The sequence below is a fragment of the Talpa europaea genome (genome assembly GCF_964194135.1).
Source record: "Talpa europaea genome assembly, chromosome: 7".
Lineage (NCBI taxonomy): Eukaryota > Metazoa > Chordata > Mammalia > Eulipotyphla > Talpidae > Talpa > Talpa europaea.
Window position 1 is genome coordinate 123,679,507 of NC_140074.1, and position 16,582 is coordinate 123,696,088.

General features: G+C 37.0%; 1 protein-coding gene across 3 annotated transcripts in view; it reads right to left on the reverse strand.

The window, feature by feature from the left end:
* The window catches only part of CDC27 (cell division cycle 27), a gene marked incomplete at both ends in the record, with an annotated part of 36,810 nt that extends 25,347 nt beyond the window's left edge, over positions 1-11,463 (reverse strand). For 2 of the 3 annotated variants that reach the window (XM_084239117.1, XM_084239119.1), the window contains 5 exons: positions 903-1,114; positions 1,220-1,374; positions 2,253-2,350; positions 8,545-8,670; positions 11,396-11,463. In XM_084239117.1, the coding sequence (XP_084095243.1) occupies positions 903-1,114; positions 1,220-1,374; positions 2,253-2,350; positions 8,545-8,670; positions 11,396-11,463 (659 nt within the window). The remainder of the gene's footprint in view (positions 1-902; positions 1,115-1,219; positions 1,375-2,252; positions 2,351-8,544; positions 8,671-11,395) is intronic. The other variant, XM_084239118.1, reaches the window with a different exon arrangement.
* Positions 11,464-16,582: the final 5,119 nt, after the last annotated feature.

Sequence of the window (16,582 nt, forward strand, 5' to 3'; positions counted from 1 at the left end):
ATCAGTCTTGGGGGCAGTGAGGATTTGAGGGGCAGATTAAAAATAAGCTGTGAATGTAGACTATTTCAACCCACCATAAGCAAAATTAAAAAAATAAATCAAACAAGGAACTAAATTGAGCAGCAACTACTGATCTCAGAAGATTTATTAGAAATAAAGAGTAGCTTTGTAAAGACTAAGATCCAAATGACCAAATTATTTCAAATCCTTGTAATTTATGGGACTTAGACACTATTAGAAAATGTCTCTAAGATCACAGAATCCATTTGTGGAGTCATTGAGTTGCAATCTCATGGTCAAGCTATTTCAATAGCTCCCAGCCCCAGAATCAAATTCATAGTCTGTTCTAGCACACAGTTTATTTTGATTCATATATATATATATATATATACACACACACACACACACACACACACACACACATCTATTTATATATTTTATATATCTATCTACACATTATATATATATATATTTCTGGGTTTATTTCCTGTATTTACACAGTCATATAATACTGATAAAATATTTCATATTGATAGGTGTCAATTCCCCGTGTTGTGGATAACCACTGCTTCATTCTCATAAGCATTTCCAACATTTCAAGAAGTTCACTATTATATATTAATGCACAGTGATAAAGAAAATATCATTTAATGCATACACTATCTGAGTAAGACATATTTAAGAATTTAAAATTTTTTCCTAATATTTATATTAGATTTTTAATCATAGGTATTGTATATTTTACTTCATTTTCTGGAAACAGGTCTATTATTGACTTATTAAATGGCTCAGTTTCCAGAATGATTTAGAAGTTGCTGTTCATGTTCATTTATATCACTAATAATATAATTTTAGATTATTTAACATTACATTATATTTTAAAATATCTTTTGTTGTCTTACCTTGGGGTTAATGGGCTAAGAGCAGCTGGTCCTCCTAATAAGCTTCGACCTGTTTTTGGTTTATTTTGAACCTGTTTAGATAATATGGAAGTTCCTGTTCCAAGAGGGCAAGTATCTGGTGAAATTACAGCTGAATCTATATAAGACACTGAGGAATCTGTATTCAAGGAGTATTTTGAATTGGAAGATTCTAAATTCAGTCTGTTTAATTCCTGAAACAGAAAATTTCTACCATGTCATGTATGATACATTATTTAGTTCAGATCATTCTTTGTCATAAGCATAATATATTGAACACTAGAGTGTGATATACTTACAATTGTGTCCTGGGGTGTTTCTGTAAGAACTGTCTCAGGCTGTCTGTGAGATAAACTATGACTAGATACTAATGTTGTGCAAGAGTTGGGCAGACAGTTGCTAAAGTTCTGTAAAGATGTTAATTTAAATGTTTGGTCAGGATCTGGTTTTTCACCTGTGAAAGGAAAAAAAAGAATGTTTGCCTCTGAGGAAATGAGTCAATTTCTTCCCCAAGTATAAATTTGAAGAAGTAGGCCTTACCCAGAGTTTTATTTTTTCTTTATTGAGGTATCATTGGTTTACACAACATGATCTAGGGGAATAGGTTCATACCTTCTCAGATGTATGTTACCACAATTCTACTCCCTCCCCACCATCAAAGTACCCATTTATTCAGAGTTTTAAAGTTCTTCTGTCTCTTTTAGCTAATCAAATTTACCTCTCCCAAACCTATTCATCAATTTATTGTAAATTTACCCCTAACATAAAGTTGTAAATTTAGGAAATAAACTAAATTGCAACGACAATGATTTTAAATACAAACGCAGAGTTCTGTTTGTTTAAAGTAGAATGCAACAACAACAAAAAGTAGAAAGCCACTAGATCTCATTTTGTTCAAGGTAAGTAGTGAAGATGGAGAGCTGAATTCCAGGAGATTAAAGTTTTAAGCTTTTGCATATATACAGATACAACAGTGTTTTAAAATGATTCCTCATGCGTTCTAGAACATATACATTGAGACTCTCTCCCCATATTGTCCAGGTTTTATTTATATAACAGTTCGAGCTCCAAGCAGTCTATTAAATCTTTTCTCATCCAGAAAGCTATTTTGGCTAGTATTATACTCATAAAACAACTCATTCTAGAGGACAAAAAAAAAGACTGTATTATTCCTGAAATGTCTGTTTCTAACTTATTTCTCATTCTCATTTTTAGCTTCCCTTAGGAAAAATATTTTTCTCATGGATGATTTGTATCACTCTCCAAAAATTAAGGGGGAAGGAAAGAAGAGGAAATGGGGGAACCCTTCCCCAGCCACCTCTACAAACCTACCTATTTCACATAATGATTCAAAGGGGGACCAGAGGAAAGGATTTAAACTAAGGCTCTTTTGGTAACATTCTGATCCTTTGGCAAGCCGATCTGTCTTGCTGTAAAGACAAACAAATATATTAGACAAACTACAAAACCCAAAACATTTATTATAAAGAAATTTTTGGTATAGAAACCTAGGTAGATGTTACATAAGCTCTGAGAGTACTCTCCTTAATGCTTCTCTAAATCACTCATCCCCTCTTCTTATCCTTTAATGTATATTATTTTGGGTGGTTCAAATCAAAAGTTAAGTGAAAGCAAACAGAACATGAATTGAAAGAAATGCTAACAAACCAACCATCATCTCTTTTTCAGTATTACAACTGCTTTCAATTTCCTGTCAGATACTGGAATTACTGAAGCAGATATGGAAAACATGCAAATATTTTAGTGTAATTCTTAAATTTTTAATAGAATATCCCAGCAGCAATTGTAAAAATGGCTCAGATACAAGTGACTCAGATGCTTTCAATATAATATATTTAAATGATCAGATTTTCTAAAAAAGTAGAGAAATTTTATTTCTTTCTGAATCAACTGTATAATGGCTTACATTTAGAAGGTAGATCTGTCTGGAACCATATACAGTTGGGACAGTCTTGAATTTATTAGGATAGCATAGTTGCCTCCCTAGCTTTAAAATGGTAAGGAGAATGGGGTTGAGATTAGTGAGATTCATCAGCACTTTCAGGTAAAAAATACTAATCACCTGGTAAGGTTGAAATTTTTCATTATTTACGGGGAAAAAATAAAATATAGCATTTCTTCTAAAAACCCTAAGGTTTTTCATAAAGAAACAGATGGCATTTACTTTTTATAATAAAAGATGTATTTTATTTATGCACAGAAGAACTGGGTAGGTCAGAGGTACAGGGGGTGAGAGGAGGATTCACCAGAGACAGAGTGGGGAGCAGAACAGGTGGAGCTACTGAAATACACTGCTAAGGGGAGCAGCGGGAGAGACAGGAGAGGTCTGCTCTGCCACATGTGGGTCAGCTCCCTAACTGGGGATGAACTCAGGCCGGGGTTCGAACTCAGCCCCTTATGCCACCAGGGAGGCCCAGAAACAGGTGGCATTTAACCAAAACTTTCAAACAAACCCTCACATAAAACTATCAGCTAAAATGTACAATTTATTTTTATTGCTGTTAGTATAACCTCACAGAGCTGTAACAAAGGCCCCTTTGGTGATCTAGGTATTTGTTTGCCTCACTTCTAAATTTTGTGAGGAAAAACTAGAAATGATATATAAAGAAAGTAACAAGAAACAAGAAAGTATCACTAGTTACAGGATAGCTCCCCACACTGGCCTAATTTGAGCCAATAACACATGGACAAAGAGGGAAGCAAGAGGAGACAGACTTTCAGAATATGTAAATAAGTTTTACCAAGTATGTAAAATCAATTTTACATACTGAAAATTGTTAAGATGAAATTTCTTAAAGGAAAATTAATAATTAGCTATGAGAATGATGTAATCATTTACCATGGATAGAGGGGTGACTTAAAAAGGAAACAAAGACAAGACAGAAAAAGACCATTTTCTGAAAATAAAAAGAAGTGGGAAGTGGCAAATCAATGCTTAGGAACTTCTAACTTTACGTCAGAAAAAAAAACACTGAAACCCCAATGTGTAAGGATTAATCTAAGCATCAAACAATTCTGTTCTTTTCCAAAACTAATGCATGTTATAGAGCCCTCCTCTCTTAAGTAGGGGTGCCTACATACTTATCTTTTATATACTTTTTTCTTTTAAACATTTGTTGTCTAGGTCAATGCTGACCTGGATTTTCAATACTGACCAATTCTTTCCTTTTTTTTTTTTTAAAAAAAGATTTATTTATTTATTTATACAAGCACTGGGTACAGTCAAAAGCGTGGGAGGGCGAGAGAATTCACCAGAGCAGAGAGCAGAGCAGGCAGACTGACGAAGTACACTGCTGAGGGGAGCAGCGGGCGGCAGGAGAAGTCTGCGCGCCATGTGGGTCCCTCACCCAGTGGCCGAGGATTGAACTGGTGCTGCAGAGGCTGCGGGCAGCTTCGCAACCCAGCGCTCAACCACCGCACCACCAGGGAGGCCCTCCTTTTTTTTTAAAAAAAAAAGATTTATTTAAGTATACAAGAGCTGGGGTACAGGTCAGAGGTGTGGGGGGTGAGAAGATTCACCAGAGACAGAGCGGGGAACAATACAGGCAGACTGACCGAAGTACAGGGCTATGGGGAGCAGGGGGCAAGTCAAGAGAGGTCTGCTGCACCGTGTGGGTTGCTCCCTGGCCAGCTGAGGAGCGAAATCATGCTGCAGAGGCTGCAGACAGCTTCATAGGTTGCGTCTTAACACCCTTGCGCCACCAGGGAGGCCTGCAATTGATTTCAAATTTTCTGAGGATAGGGCCTCCCCTGGTGGCGCAGCGGTTGAGCGCTGGGCTGCGAAGCTGCCCGCAGCCTCTGCAGCGCCGGTTCAATCCTGGCCAGCAGGTGAGAATCCCACATGGTGAAGCAGACCTCTCCTGTCCTGCCTGCTGCTCCCCTCAGCAGTGTATTTCGTCTGTCTGCCTGCTCTGCTCCCCGCTCTGGCTCTGGTGCATTCTCTCACCCTCCCGCGTTTCTGACTGTACCCAGAGCTTCTATAAATAAATAAATAAATCTTAAAAAAATTTTTTTTCTCAGGACAGGAAACTAGATCTTTCTCATTTTTACATTTTCCTTTTTGTTTTCAAGTAGCCTTGCCTCCTTGCTTTGCTGGTACTTATTAATAATTTTTAAAGTGACACTGAATGATCCATACAAATTATTTACTGAACAGATTTTAACAAAGATAAAATATTATGTAAATGTAAGAGGTGATCCTTTCTGATGAAAATCCTCTTTTCCAGTAGTATTTAAATTTTATTTCCTTTTTGCTTTAGTAAAAGAAATATTTTCTAAGCTATAATTCAAAGAAATTATTCAATAGGGAGATAAAAATGGGAAAAGATTTAAGAAAAGGAAAACGTTTATGTGCCCCAACTTTAGATATAAGTTTTTACTAAAACCTAGAAAGGAGTTTCCCAAAGAATTGGGGTAAAAAAATTGCTTGGGTAGTATGAGTTAAAAATAGATTAATCTAAAAAGCCAAACTTAAAATCAATTGTGTCCTAAACATAGAAATTTTATGTGTTATAGTAGACAAACACCAATAAAGTGTCTATATAAAAATACTGAAGATAAAATAGATAAGCTAAGAAGTCTTAGTTACAAAACTACAACATACATGTGATCTAGATTACTGGGTGAATTTGGGTTATTAGATAGGCATATGATGGCTACTCCAACAGGCTGGTAGCACAGCTAGCAGTAACCATGTTGGTGGTCGGGAAGCTGTTCTGGGTGTTGGGGGGTAAGGCAGGCAAGGGTGGCCCAACCACCCAGGAGATCATCTAGCAGCTGTGGGGCATGGTGGAGATGCTAAGCAAGCAGCAGGAATTCCTGGAGAAGACACAACACTGCCGAGAAGCATGGGACCTAAAGCAAGCACGCTGCCCTCCAGGAGCTGAAATGCACGGAAGAGTACAAATATTTCACTGATTTCTGCTCTTAACTTTGTTATTACCTTCTTTCTATCTGCTTTTGTTTACTTTGCTCTTTTGCTCTCATTTTCTTAGTTTCTTGTTAAATTACTGATTTAAGGCTGTTCTCTTAATACAAGCATTTTGTACTCTAAATTTCCCCTTACCAATATATCACTTTTTAACATGTTCTATTTTCCTTTTCATTCAATTCAATATATTTTTTATAGTTTCTTTTTTTTTAATAGAAGCATGTTATTTATTTATTTATTTGTTTGTTTGTTTGTTTGTACATGCATGGGTACAGTCAGAAGCACGGGAGGGTGAGAGAATTCACCAGAGCCAGAGTGGGGAGCAGAGCAGGCAGAAGGACCAAAGTATACTGCTAAGGGGAACAGCGGGCGGCAGGAGAGGTCTGCGCGCCATGTGGGACACTCCTCTGGTGGCCGGGGAGCAGCTGGGATTGAACCGGCGCCACAGAGGCCGCAGGCAGCTTCGCAACCCAGCGCTCAACCGCTGCACCACTGGGGAGGCCCCAATTCAATATATTTTTTAAAAGATTTATGCATACCAGAACTGGGGTACAGGCCAGAGGTGTGGGGGTATGTGTGAGAGGATTCACCAGAGACCAAGTGGGGAACAGGCAGATTGACTGAAATACACTGCTGAGGGGAGCAGCAGACGAGGCAGGAGAGGTCTGCTGCGCCATGTGGGTAGCTCCCTGGCCAGGGATCGAACTCGTGCTGCAGTGGCTGTGGATAGCTTCATAGGTTGCATCTTAAACCCTTGTGCCACCAGGGAGGCCCCATCAATATAATTTTAAAATTTCCTGTGAGACCTCCTCTTGGACACATGAATTATTTAGGAGTGTTGTTTAATTTCCAAGTATTTAGATATTTACCTATTCATGCATGGCTTTTTATCATCTAACTAATTCTTTTAACCAAAGAGTAATATTTATTTATTTATAAATATTTATTTTATTTATTTATGCATATAAGAACTGGGGTGTAGGCCAGAGGTGCTGGGGAGGGGCGAGGTAAGAGGATTCACCAAGACAGAGTGGGGAGCAGAACAGGCGGATCGATTGAAATACACTGCTGAGGGGAGTAGCGGGCGAGACAAGAGAGGTCTGCTGTGCCATGTGGGTTAGCTCCTTGGCCAGGGATTGAACTCAAGCTTGACAGCACTGAGACTTAAACCCCTGCGCCACCAGGGAAGCCCGCAAAGAGTAATATTTATATTATTTCAGTTTAGACAATAATCCAAAGTAAAAGACTATAATGTTTTTTAAGAATTAATTATTTCCACAGCATTCCACTCTTAGAAAATTTTGCCAACTTTATTCACAAATCTCTCATCCTTGACTTTTTATAGATCATTCTTTTCAAGTAATTTATAGTCTTGGGAACATCTTTTGCTTTGGAATTACTCTATAGATATGAGATGATGTCAACTTTTATTTTTTTCTTTCAGATCCCTTCTGGTTACTATCTTACCCCTCCTTAATCAGGTAGAAATGATTATCTTCTCATTTGAACATAATACTGCTCAAATTTTATCACATCATTTTTGTTGTGGTCATAAAAACTTAAAACTTTTGGTTACTGCTTGTGTATCCTCCTACTCTTGTTATAAAACTTGAAGGATATAAAACTATAAGTCATTTACCTTTATACCCCCAATGCCAAGTATTATGTTCTAGCCATAATGGAGGATGAATCTAAAAGTTTCTTGAGTAAATGTCAAGATGAATCATTGCTGATGAACTAAATTCATAACTTCTAGGCCTTTTAAGATAAATGAAGATACAGATATTCTATCTTCACTTATCCCTTATTTAAGAGTGGTATTATTTAAAAATAAGCCCAAAAATTCAGCCAAATAATTTATTCTGCTCAAAAAGACATTTTCAAGGTTCTTTTTTTAAAACTACCATACAGATAAGCCTCAATTTATCTTAAAAACGTTATCCTAATTCTTTAAAAGAGCAATACGCATCCATTTCTTCCAAGTTAAGCAACATATGACATTTACACATAAGATGCACCCCCACCCCATGGGAGGTTATCAACAATCCTGTTCTCCTAATTATACCACCATCCCCTATGCCCCACTCTGAGAGTATTTCAGATAAAAATCAATGACTATAGTATTAACTATAGTGTCAACTTTGAATTCCCTCTCATTTGTTTTGAAAGATTTAAATTACTATAAATAAATTTTAAATAACCTTTAAAATTATTTATAAATCAGTATTATTTCAACCACCACTATAGAAGATTTCTTGTAACACACCTCAAAATCATTGACATACCAGATGAGAATAGCTATTCTTTATTACAGAAACTTGCCTTCAAGACTTTCTATGAAGCAACAGTGATTAAAAAAAAAAAACAAAAAACAAAACTTCACTCTTTTCTTCATTTTCCTCTGTGGTAATATGATACTCTCTCCTCACCCAGGGCAAAAAAAAAATATCTGCACACTCAGTTGTTAGGTGGTGCTACTGTTGCTATTCTCAAGAGAAAGCGGGATAATGGAAAAAAAGGGATCTATGTCTCTACCATTTCACAGGTTTAACAGGGTCATGGAATTTGTATACGACTCAGCTAAGTACTATTTGAAAGACACAGGTCAACATAGACTTTCTAAACCACAAAGCATTCTAGTACTGCAAGAATTTTCTAATCATTCTTACTTACCAATAAACATGTCCCAACAATGAAAGAGTAAAGCAAGCCGAATCACCAAACTCGGTAACAATATCATCATGGCTTTTCTGCTTATTAAAAACTCCACCAGATAAGATCTGTTCCCCTTCTGCAAGCCTTTAAAACAAATTTACAGATAAAGAAATGCTAAGAAATTTCGCATACCAATGTACCTTTTACTATGGAGACAGATAAAGTAAAAAGTTCATAGTACCTTTATAATTGCAGTAAACATGTATTTAGAATCTCTTTGAAGGCTGGGAATTTATGACCTTAAATTTCCAGTCTTGCCTTTAAAACTAGAACTACTTAAATTTGGTCTCTGCACGTACAAAATTAGTCTGAGCAACATACATATAGCTCATGCCAACAGAAATGGAGGAAGATCATTATACTGGGGAAAAAACAGGAGTATGCTTCTTTATTACCAGACATGTTGGTCCTTCTTAGTTCAGTAATTCCATAATTGCAAGCAAATTAAGCGAGATACATTTGATTAAAAATTGCATGCTTAATCGCTGCAGTCATTTTAAGTTTATAAATATAGCTTCAATAGCATTTCACCTCTTTTAAGTTGTCAATTTCTTTTCTTTTTGATAGAGCAACAAATGTTTCCAAAAGAAAAACAATTGCCTGATTTCATTATATTTTTAACATATTTGAGTCTTAATGGTTTGTATTTTAAAGTTTTTGATTAAAAACAAATCATGCTAAAACTCTCAAGTAAGTTAATGTAGCATATCCTATACATAAGAGGTGCTATCTGAAGCTCTTCTACTATCAGTTGGACTTTTAAAAATAGCTATAAATATAAATATCTCTATAGATATTTATATAAACTATAAATATCTGTAAGTGGGATAAGAAAATCTAACACTAAAAATTGACTTAAACTAGCAAATTAAATAAGAAAGTTGATTTTTAAGAATTTAACAATATTTGGAGTAGAAATAATTAGACTGTCTCAGAAATCTTATAGATATTTTAGCTAGCTTTAATTAAAAGGTCATCTATTAGACACTGGACAAAAAAATTGTTATCAGTCTACGGAGATTTTGAGGTTGATTTATAGCTTATTGTAAACCTGCAAACTAAATAAATATGCATGATTTTACAATTATCTGTGTAGTCATTATTACCATTATTCCATCTCTAACCACATTAGAACACATAAGAACATTACCTATATTTCTAGCTGCCTCCAGATTCAGAATAGGGATAAACTGATTTGGTTTAATTATTATGTTCAAAAGAAGTGCTTTCCTGAATCTGACCCCTCACTCCAAAGGAATAAGAGTAATGGTTCTCAAACAGAATGATCTTGAAAGGTAAATAATTACACAATTATCCAACACAAGATAGCATTAATCTCATGTGAACTGGTAAGGAGGTTTTCAGATTTATTCCAATTGGTCTAGCAATGAAAGCAAAGGAAAGGAAGTAATACTTGGGGTCACTAGAAAAATTACATGAATTATTTGTAACTTAAGTTTCTATAGAGTTAAATTCTATTATTCATTAACATGACAATGAAATCTCTCCGTTACAAAAATAACAATGTCATAAACGACAGTATAAACATTTCAAAATTAACCAAAAAAGACAAATCTCTACTATCAAAGAGGGGAGAAAGGGAGTTAATAAGAGTTTAATTCATTGACAGAAAAAAAATTCTACAGTAGAACAAAATTAGCTAGAAAAGATTGAAAAACTTACTTGCTGAGATCAACACAACATTTTGCAAGCAGGTATTTGCATTGTGGTGTAGTACAACTGTGTCCTTTCAAGAGTCTATATGCTTTATATGCCTTTCCTGAGCGGTAATAACAGGTTGCCAATAAAAACAAGGCTTCTTCTGAGTGTACTAAGAACACATATGAAAAAACAGTTGGCTATTATTCAGTATGTTCAAAAGTAATAACTGCTTATCTGGCAATAAACAAATTTTTGACAAAAAAATTAGGCATGTTATTTAACCTAAAACAATCATTTATTAAGTCAGATTTGAACTAAGGAGAAATATATTACTGACAGAAAAATAAGTTACCCAAGTCCTGATCACCTGCTTCCTCCAAGGGATCAGGGGAAATAATAAAATGAAGACAATCATGGCATTCTTTGTAAATCCTTAAGAAAAACAAACACACACACCCTTTAATACACTACTAATGTATTAAATACACCTTTAATACATTACTAGTGTATTTTAATGCAGTATTTTTCTTCTGTCAGACTCTGGAAGGATGAAGTCAAATTTCATCAAAGAAGAATACTCAATTATCTTCTCTTTTGTGGTTTCAAGTGTTTAATCCAGTTTGAACTGACTTTAGTATATGGTGTAAGATAGTGGTTTAGTGCTGTCTCTGTTGTCCTCCTTATTGGGGTCCTGGCCTGTGTGGAATACCCCTACTCCTCCATATGGGTTTTGCTTAGGTCAAGGATACGTGCCTATATACTGCTTCTGCTCCCTCCTATCCAGGGAACCTGTCTTGGTCAGCAGTTTTGCCATCTGTGTCCCCCAGCCCAGACAGTCTTGAGGGGTTTCTTTCCATCTACCTTCTGTTCAATAAAGTGTGATTCTACTCCATGTCCCCTTTGGTTCAGACTGTCCCAATGAAAAATAGGGTGGGGGGGTAAAACTGGAAACAATTCAATACAGTTGCATATAAAAGTAGCATATAAAGGAGCTACACAGATACAAGGCAATGTTTTTATGAACTAGTGTCAATCACAAAGAAAAAATGAAAGTAACATCTTATAAGAATCTTCTTATATCATATAGTGATGGAATTTCATATATTTCATACATTTACAATTTGGTAGAAATGAACAGATTACAAACCTTCTGCATACAGTCGTTCCGCAAGGAAAACTGCATCTCGGTAAGCATAGTGGTTCAATGCTTGCCATATAGCAGCCTGCAAGTAGAGGGAAAGAACATGAATATACAAACTTGGTGTTTCAAGGTAACTCCTAGCAGAGTCTGGCATATAATATTCAAATCAATAGCCTTAATTTAAGTGATAAAACCTCACGTCCACAGTAAAGACTCCATAGTGTGATGGATCATGGCTCTTCACAGTATGGTTCCCAACATACCTAAATTTACTGACTCAATTCTTCATGGTCTTTTAGGCCTCTGAGCTTCTGTACTTCTTTTTTTCTTCATTGGGAAATGTAAGTTCCCTCATTTACCCCCTCCCCTTTATGACTTTTTCATCCCTGAAGACCCAGCTTTAAGGAGAAGTACTCCAAAAATCTTTTCTGGATGACCGCTAGTCATTTTTTCTTAAGCATGCCTCTTCCAGTGAAGCAGTCATCATATTCCAGGTATCTGTTTATAGGTCTGTCTACACCAGTCAATTTACAGGCTCTGACAGTAGTGGTTGCCGACAATTTTTCATGATACACATGAGGGAGATGTTCAAATATATGTCATCCTCTCACAAAACTTTCCTACCTATTACATTTCGTGCCACCATTTTCTCACCTACTAAAGGAGGCATGTTAAAATACAAGTGAGTAAAGCTATCACATGAATACCTTCAATCTACTTGACTATATTTTTCTTTTTAAGATTTACAAAACAAATCACATTAAGTATATAGCAGAGAAGACATTTTAAGTAATAAAAACATTTTTTTATTTTTTAAAAAAGATTTATTTATTTATGCATACAAGAGCTGGGGTGTAGGCCAGAGGTGCGGCGGGGAAGTGAGGGGGTAAGCAGATTCACCAGAGACATAGCAGGGAGCAGAACAGGCAGACTGACTGAAATACACTGCTGAGGGGAGCAGCGGGTGAGACAGGGGAGGTCTGCTGCACCATGTGGGTAGCTCCCTGGTAAGGGCTTGAACTCATGCTGCAGTGGCTGCTGATAGCTTCATAGTGCTGAGACTTAACCCCTTGTTCCACCAGGGAGGCCCAGTAATTAAAACATGAAATATTATCAATATCTTTTTTTTAAGATTTATTTATTTGTTTGTTTGTTTATTTATTTATACAAGCACTGGGTACAGTCAGAAGCGCGGGAGGGTGAGAGAATTCACCAGAGCCAGAGCGGGGAGCAGAGCAGGCAGGAGGACCAAAGTACACTGCTGAGGGAAGCAATGGGTGGCAGGAGAGGTCTGCACACCATGTGGGACCCTCCTCCAGTGGCCGGGGAGCAGCCAGGGATCGAACCGGCGCTGCAGAGGCCGCGGGCAGCTTCGCAACCCAGCGCTCAACCACTGCGCCACGGGGGAGGCCCATTATCAATATCTTTGAAACCCTTGATATGCTCACCTTTGGTCCTATATCCTCTCTCTGGCTTTTTAAAGGAATCCACCAGCCTGGATTTTATTAATTTTTTTTTTTGTTTTCTTCACAATTTCATAAATTTATACTTATTCTCAAGCAATGTAACATTTAGTCTTTCCTTTTTTTGAATTTTAAACAAATATAATCACATTACATATATTCTGCTATGGATTATTTTCATAATCCAATATATTTTGAAAATTTATTCCTGATGATGCGTGCAGCTGGAGTTCACTCATTTTTATTGCTGAATAAATACTGTTTCCATTGTGTAAATATACAAAAATATATTTTATCCATTTTACAGCATATGAACATCTGGGTTATTTTGAAAAATAATGTTAGAATGAATACTCTTTTATTCTCTTCTTGGGGTACATGTTTAAGAGTCTCTCCAACTTAGTATATATATCTAATAGTGAAAGTATATTATTGTTGAGTATGCGCATCTTTAGTATGTAATGTCAAATTATTATCTGAAATTGTTGGGTTAATATATATTCTCACCAATAATGTATGAGTTCCCATTGTCCCGTGTCCATATCCATACTAAATATTGTTAAACTTTTAAATTTTTACCAATGACAGATGTGAAATGCCTGTCTAGTATGTTAATCAGCATTTTCCCAAATATAAAAATGAGGCTGTGTTCCTTGGTCAATTAATTCATGTTTACTGGTATTCTGGCAAATGCTTATTCATGTATCATATACTTTCCTGCTGGACAATTTATCTTTTCTTATAGTTTTACACAGCATTTTTAGGAGCACTATCAGAGAAGTCTCTTTTAAATTTTTTGTGTGTCACATAACATTAACTTTTTTTTTTAAAGATTTATTTATTTATTTATTTTTTTTTAAGATTTTTTTTTTTTTTTTTTTAATAGAGGCATGTTTTTCTTTCTTTATTTGTTTGCTTGTTTGTTTTGTTTATACATGCACTGGGTGCAGTCAGAAGCGCGGGAGGGTGAGAGAATTCACCAGCGCCAGAGCGAGGGGCAGAGCAGGCAGAAGGACCGAAGTACACTGCTGAGGGGAGCAGCGGGCGGCAGGAGAGGTCTGCGCGCCATGTGGGACCCTCCTCCGGTGGCCGGGGAGCAGCCGGGGATTGAACCGGCACCGCAGAGGCCGCGGGCAGCTTCGCAACCCAGCGCTCTACCGCTGCGCCACCGGGGAGGCCCGATTTATTTATTTTTAAACAAGAACCGGGGCACAGGCCAGATATGCGGGGAGGGTGAGAGGATTCACTGGAGACAGAGCGAGGAACAGAACAGGCAAATTGACTGAAATACACTGCTGAGGGGAGCATCGGGCGAGTCAGGAGAGGTCTGCCGCAACATGTGGGATTCTCGCCGGCCGGCCGGGATAAAATCTGTGCTGCAGAGGCTGTGGACAGCTTCACAGTGCGGTGATCAACGGCCTGCGCCACCAGGGAGGCCCCCACATAACATTAACTTTTAGTCTGCCACATTGTAAGAGATAAAAGCTCCCAATTAATTAAAAAAATCATTTATAAACTTACATATTTTTGGTAAATAACTACTTTGAGATGTCTCACAAATGATCATGATACAAGTTTTTAATCTTTTAGCATGTACACTAGCTCATAGTCTGTTGAATGAAGTAACAAAATTACAATAAAACTAGTAAGATCTCATTACCTAATGAAGGTCACTAGGCGACACTAGTAGATATAGGTTATAAGTGATTACCATGCCTTGGGTATATTAAAAGCTCAAATATTTGAATGAATCAGCAAATGTTTAATAACTTTGCTATGAGCTTTGTTAATTATAATTTTTAAAAAGTAGTAGTTGGTGACCTACTTAATCTAAGGGTGTATTTCTCTATTTCCTCAAGAAAAAAATGGCAAATTTCCTTCCTTCAGGGTTTCTATAGTTTCTTCTTTTACTTTATAGTCTACATAGTCTAAATCTTTTTTTTTTTAAAAGATTTGTTTATTTATTTATACAAGCACTGGGTACAGTCAGAAGCGCGGGAGGGTGAGAGAATTCACCAGAGCCAGAGCGGGGAACAGAAAAGGCTGATGAAATACACTGCTGAGGGGAGCAGTGGGCGCGCAGGAGAGGTCTGTCACGCCACGCAGGACCCTCGCCCGGTGGCCAGGGATCGAACTGGCGCTGCAGAGGCTGCGAGCAGCTTTGCAGCCCAGCGCTCAACTGTTGTGCCACCAGGGGAGGCCCCATAGTCTAAATCTTATAAAGTATCAGAAATAAATGATTTGACCATTTCCATCCAGCTACATGAGGAAAGAAGGAAAGAATTTAAACTTACTTTTAAGTAAATTATATTAACTCGGTCACTAACTTGTGTTCTAAATCCAGTGAATTCCTACTATTTTGAGAACTATCTAAAACTTTGGTGCTCAAAAGTATAGTCCATGGAGTAGTAACATTGGCATTTCTTGGGAACTTTCTACAATAATGGAATCTCAGACTCCATCCTAGACCTATTAAATCATAATACGCATTTTAACAAGACTCCCAGGTGATTTATATACATATTTAAAGGTTGAAAGGACTGATCTAGAAAACTTAATCTTATTAAAAACCTCCCTGCTTACTAGAATCCCCAATGCAAAAGAGAGCTTCTTATCTAATGTTAATTCAAGATGTTATGAATAAAATATTTTCTAAACCTTTTGGCCAAGTCCCTTTGCTCTCAAAGAAAGTCCTAAATTACTCAGGCCTTCTTGTTCATAGTTCTCTGGGTTTTTTGGTCCTAACCCACTTCTTATACCTCTTAAAACATCCCACCTATTAATAGATATGAATAACTACGCATCTCCTTTCATAGTCTACCCAAATTAGCCCAAATTGGGCTACAAAGAAATCTCCCTTTGGTCTGAGATTTATTATCAACTACCACGTCACTCTTCAAGATTTTCAGAAGTAGTTGGCATATATTGTAAGATTCCAACAGTTTACATAAAAATATGCTCTAAAGGAAAGGAATCCTGGGCCTCCCTGGTGGCCTAGGGGTTAAGCCTCAGTGCTACCACTTCAAAGGCTCACCACGATGGCCTTAGTTCAATCCCAGGCCAGGGAGCTATCCACATATGGCATAGACCTCTCCTGTCTTGCCCGCTGCTCCCTTTAGCAGTGCATTTCAGTAAATTCGCCAGTTCCGCTCCCCACTCTGTCTCTGGTGAATCCTCTCACCCCCTGCACCTCTGGCCTGTACCCCAAATCTTCTATGCAAAAATAAATAAACAAAATCTTAAAAAAGAGAAAAGGAATCCTGGAATTTTCAGATGCATATTCCAACACATATCTCTACTCATAATTTTCTGAAGACAAAGGGTTCATACAATTGTAATTTTGCCACACTTTAGTGCTCTTCCAGTTGACACATATTCTTGTTTCTACACTACTTCCATATAAATTAATCCCACAATATTCCTCAGTCTCCTAGAAAATATATAAAATACTACACCACACTAAAAAGACTCAGGAATAACTGGAGGGTCCTCTTTATTACTTGAGGAATACAGAGGTGGGAAGAGAAAAAAGGAGACAGGCACTAAATACTAATAGGGTCTGTTAAGAAGGACAGTTAAATCACTTAATGATTCCTTCCCAATTATTCACTTAAATAAAATAAGGTACCAAAACCAAGTTGTGCTGAAACAGCCAGACCCCTTCATAAAATGTTTCATAGTATTTGCTGCTGTTAACTTTTCTACATATCATTAGCCAAGCATCTAAGGT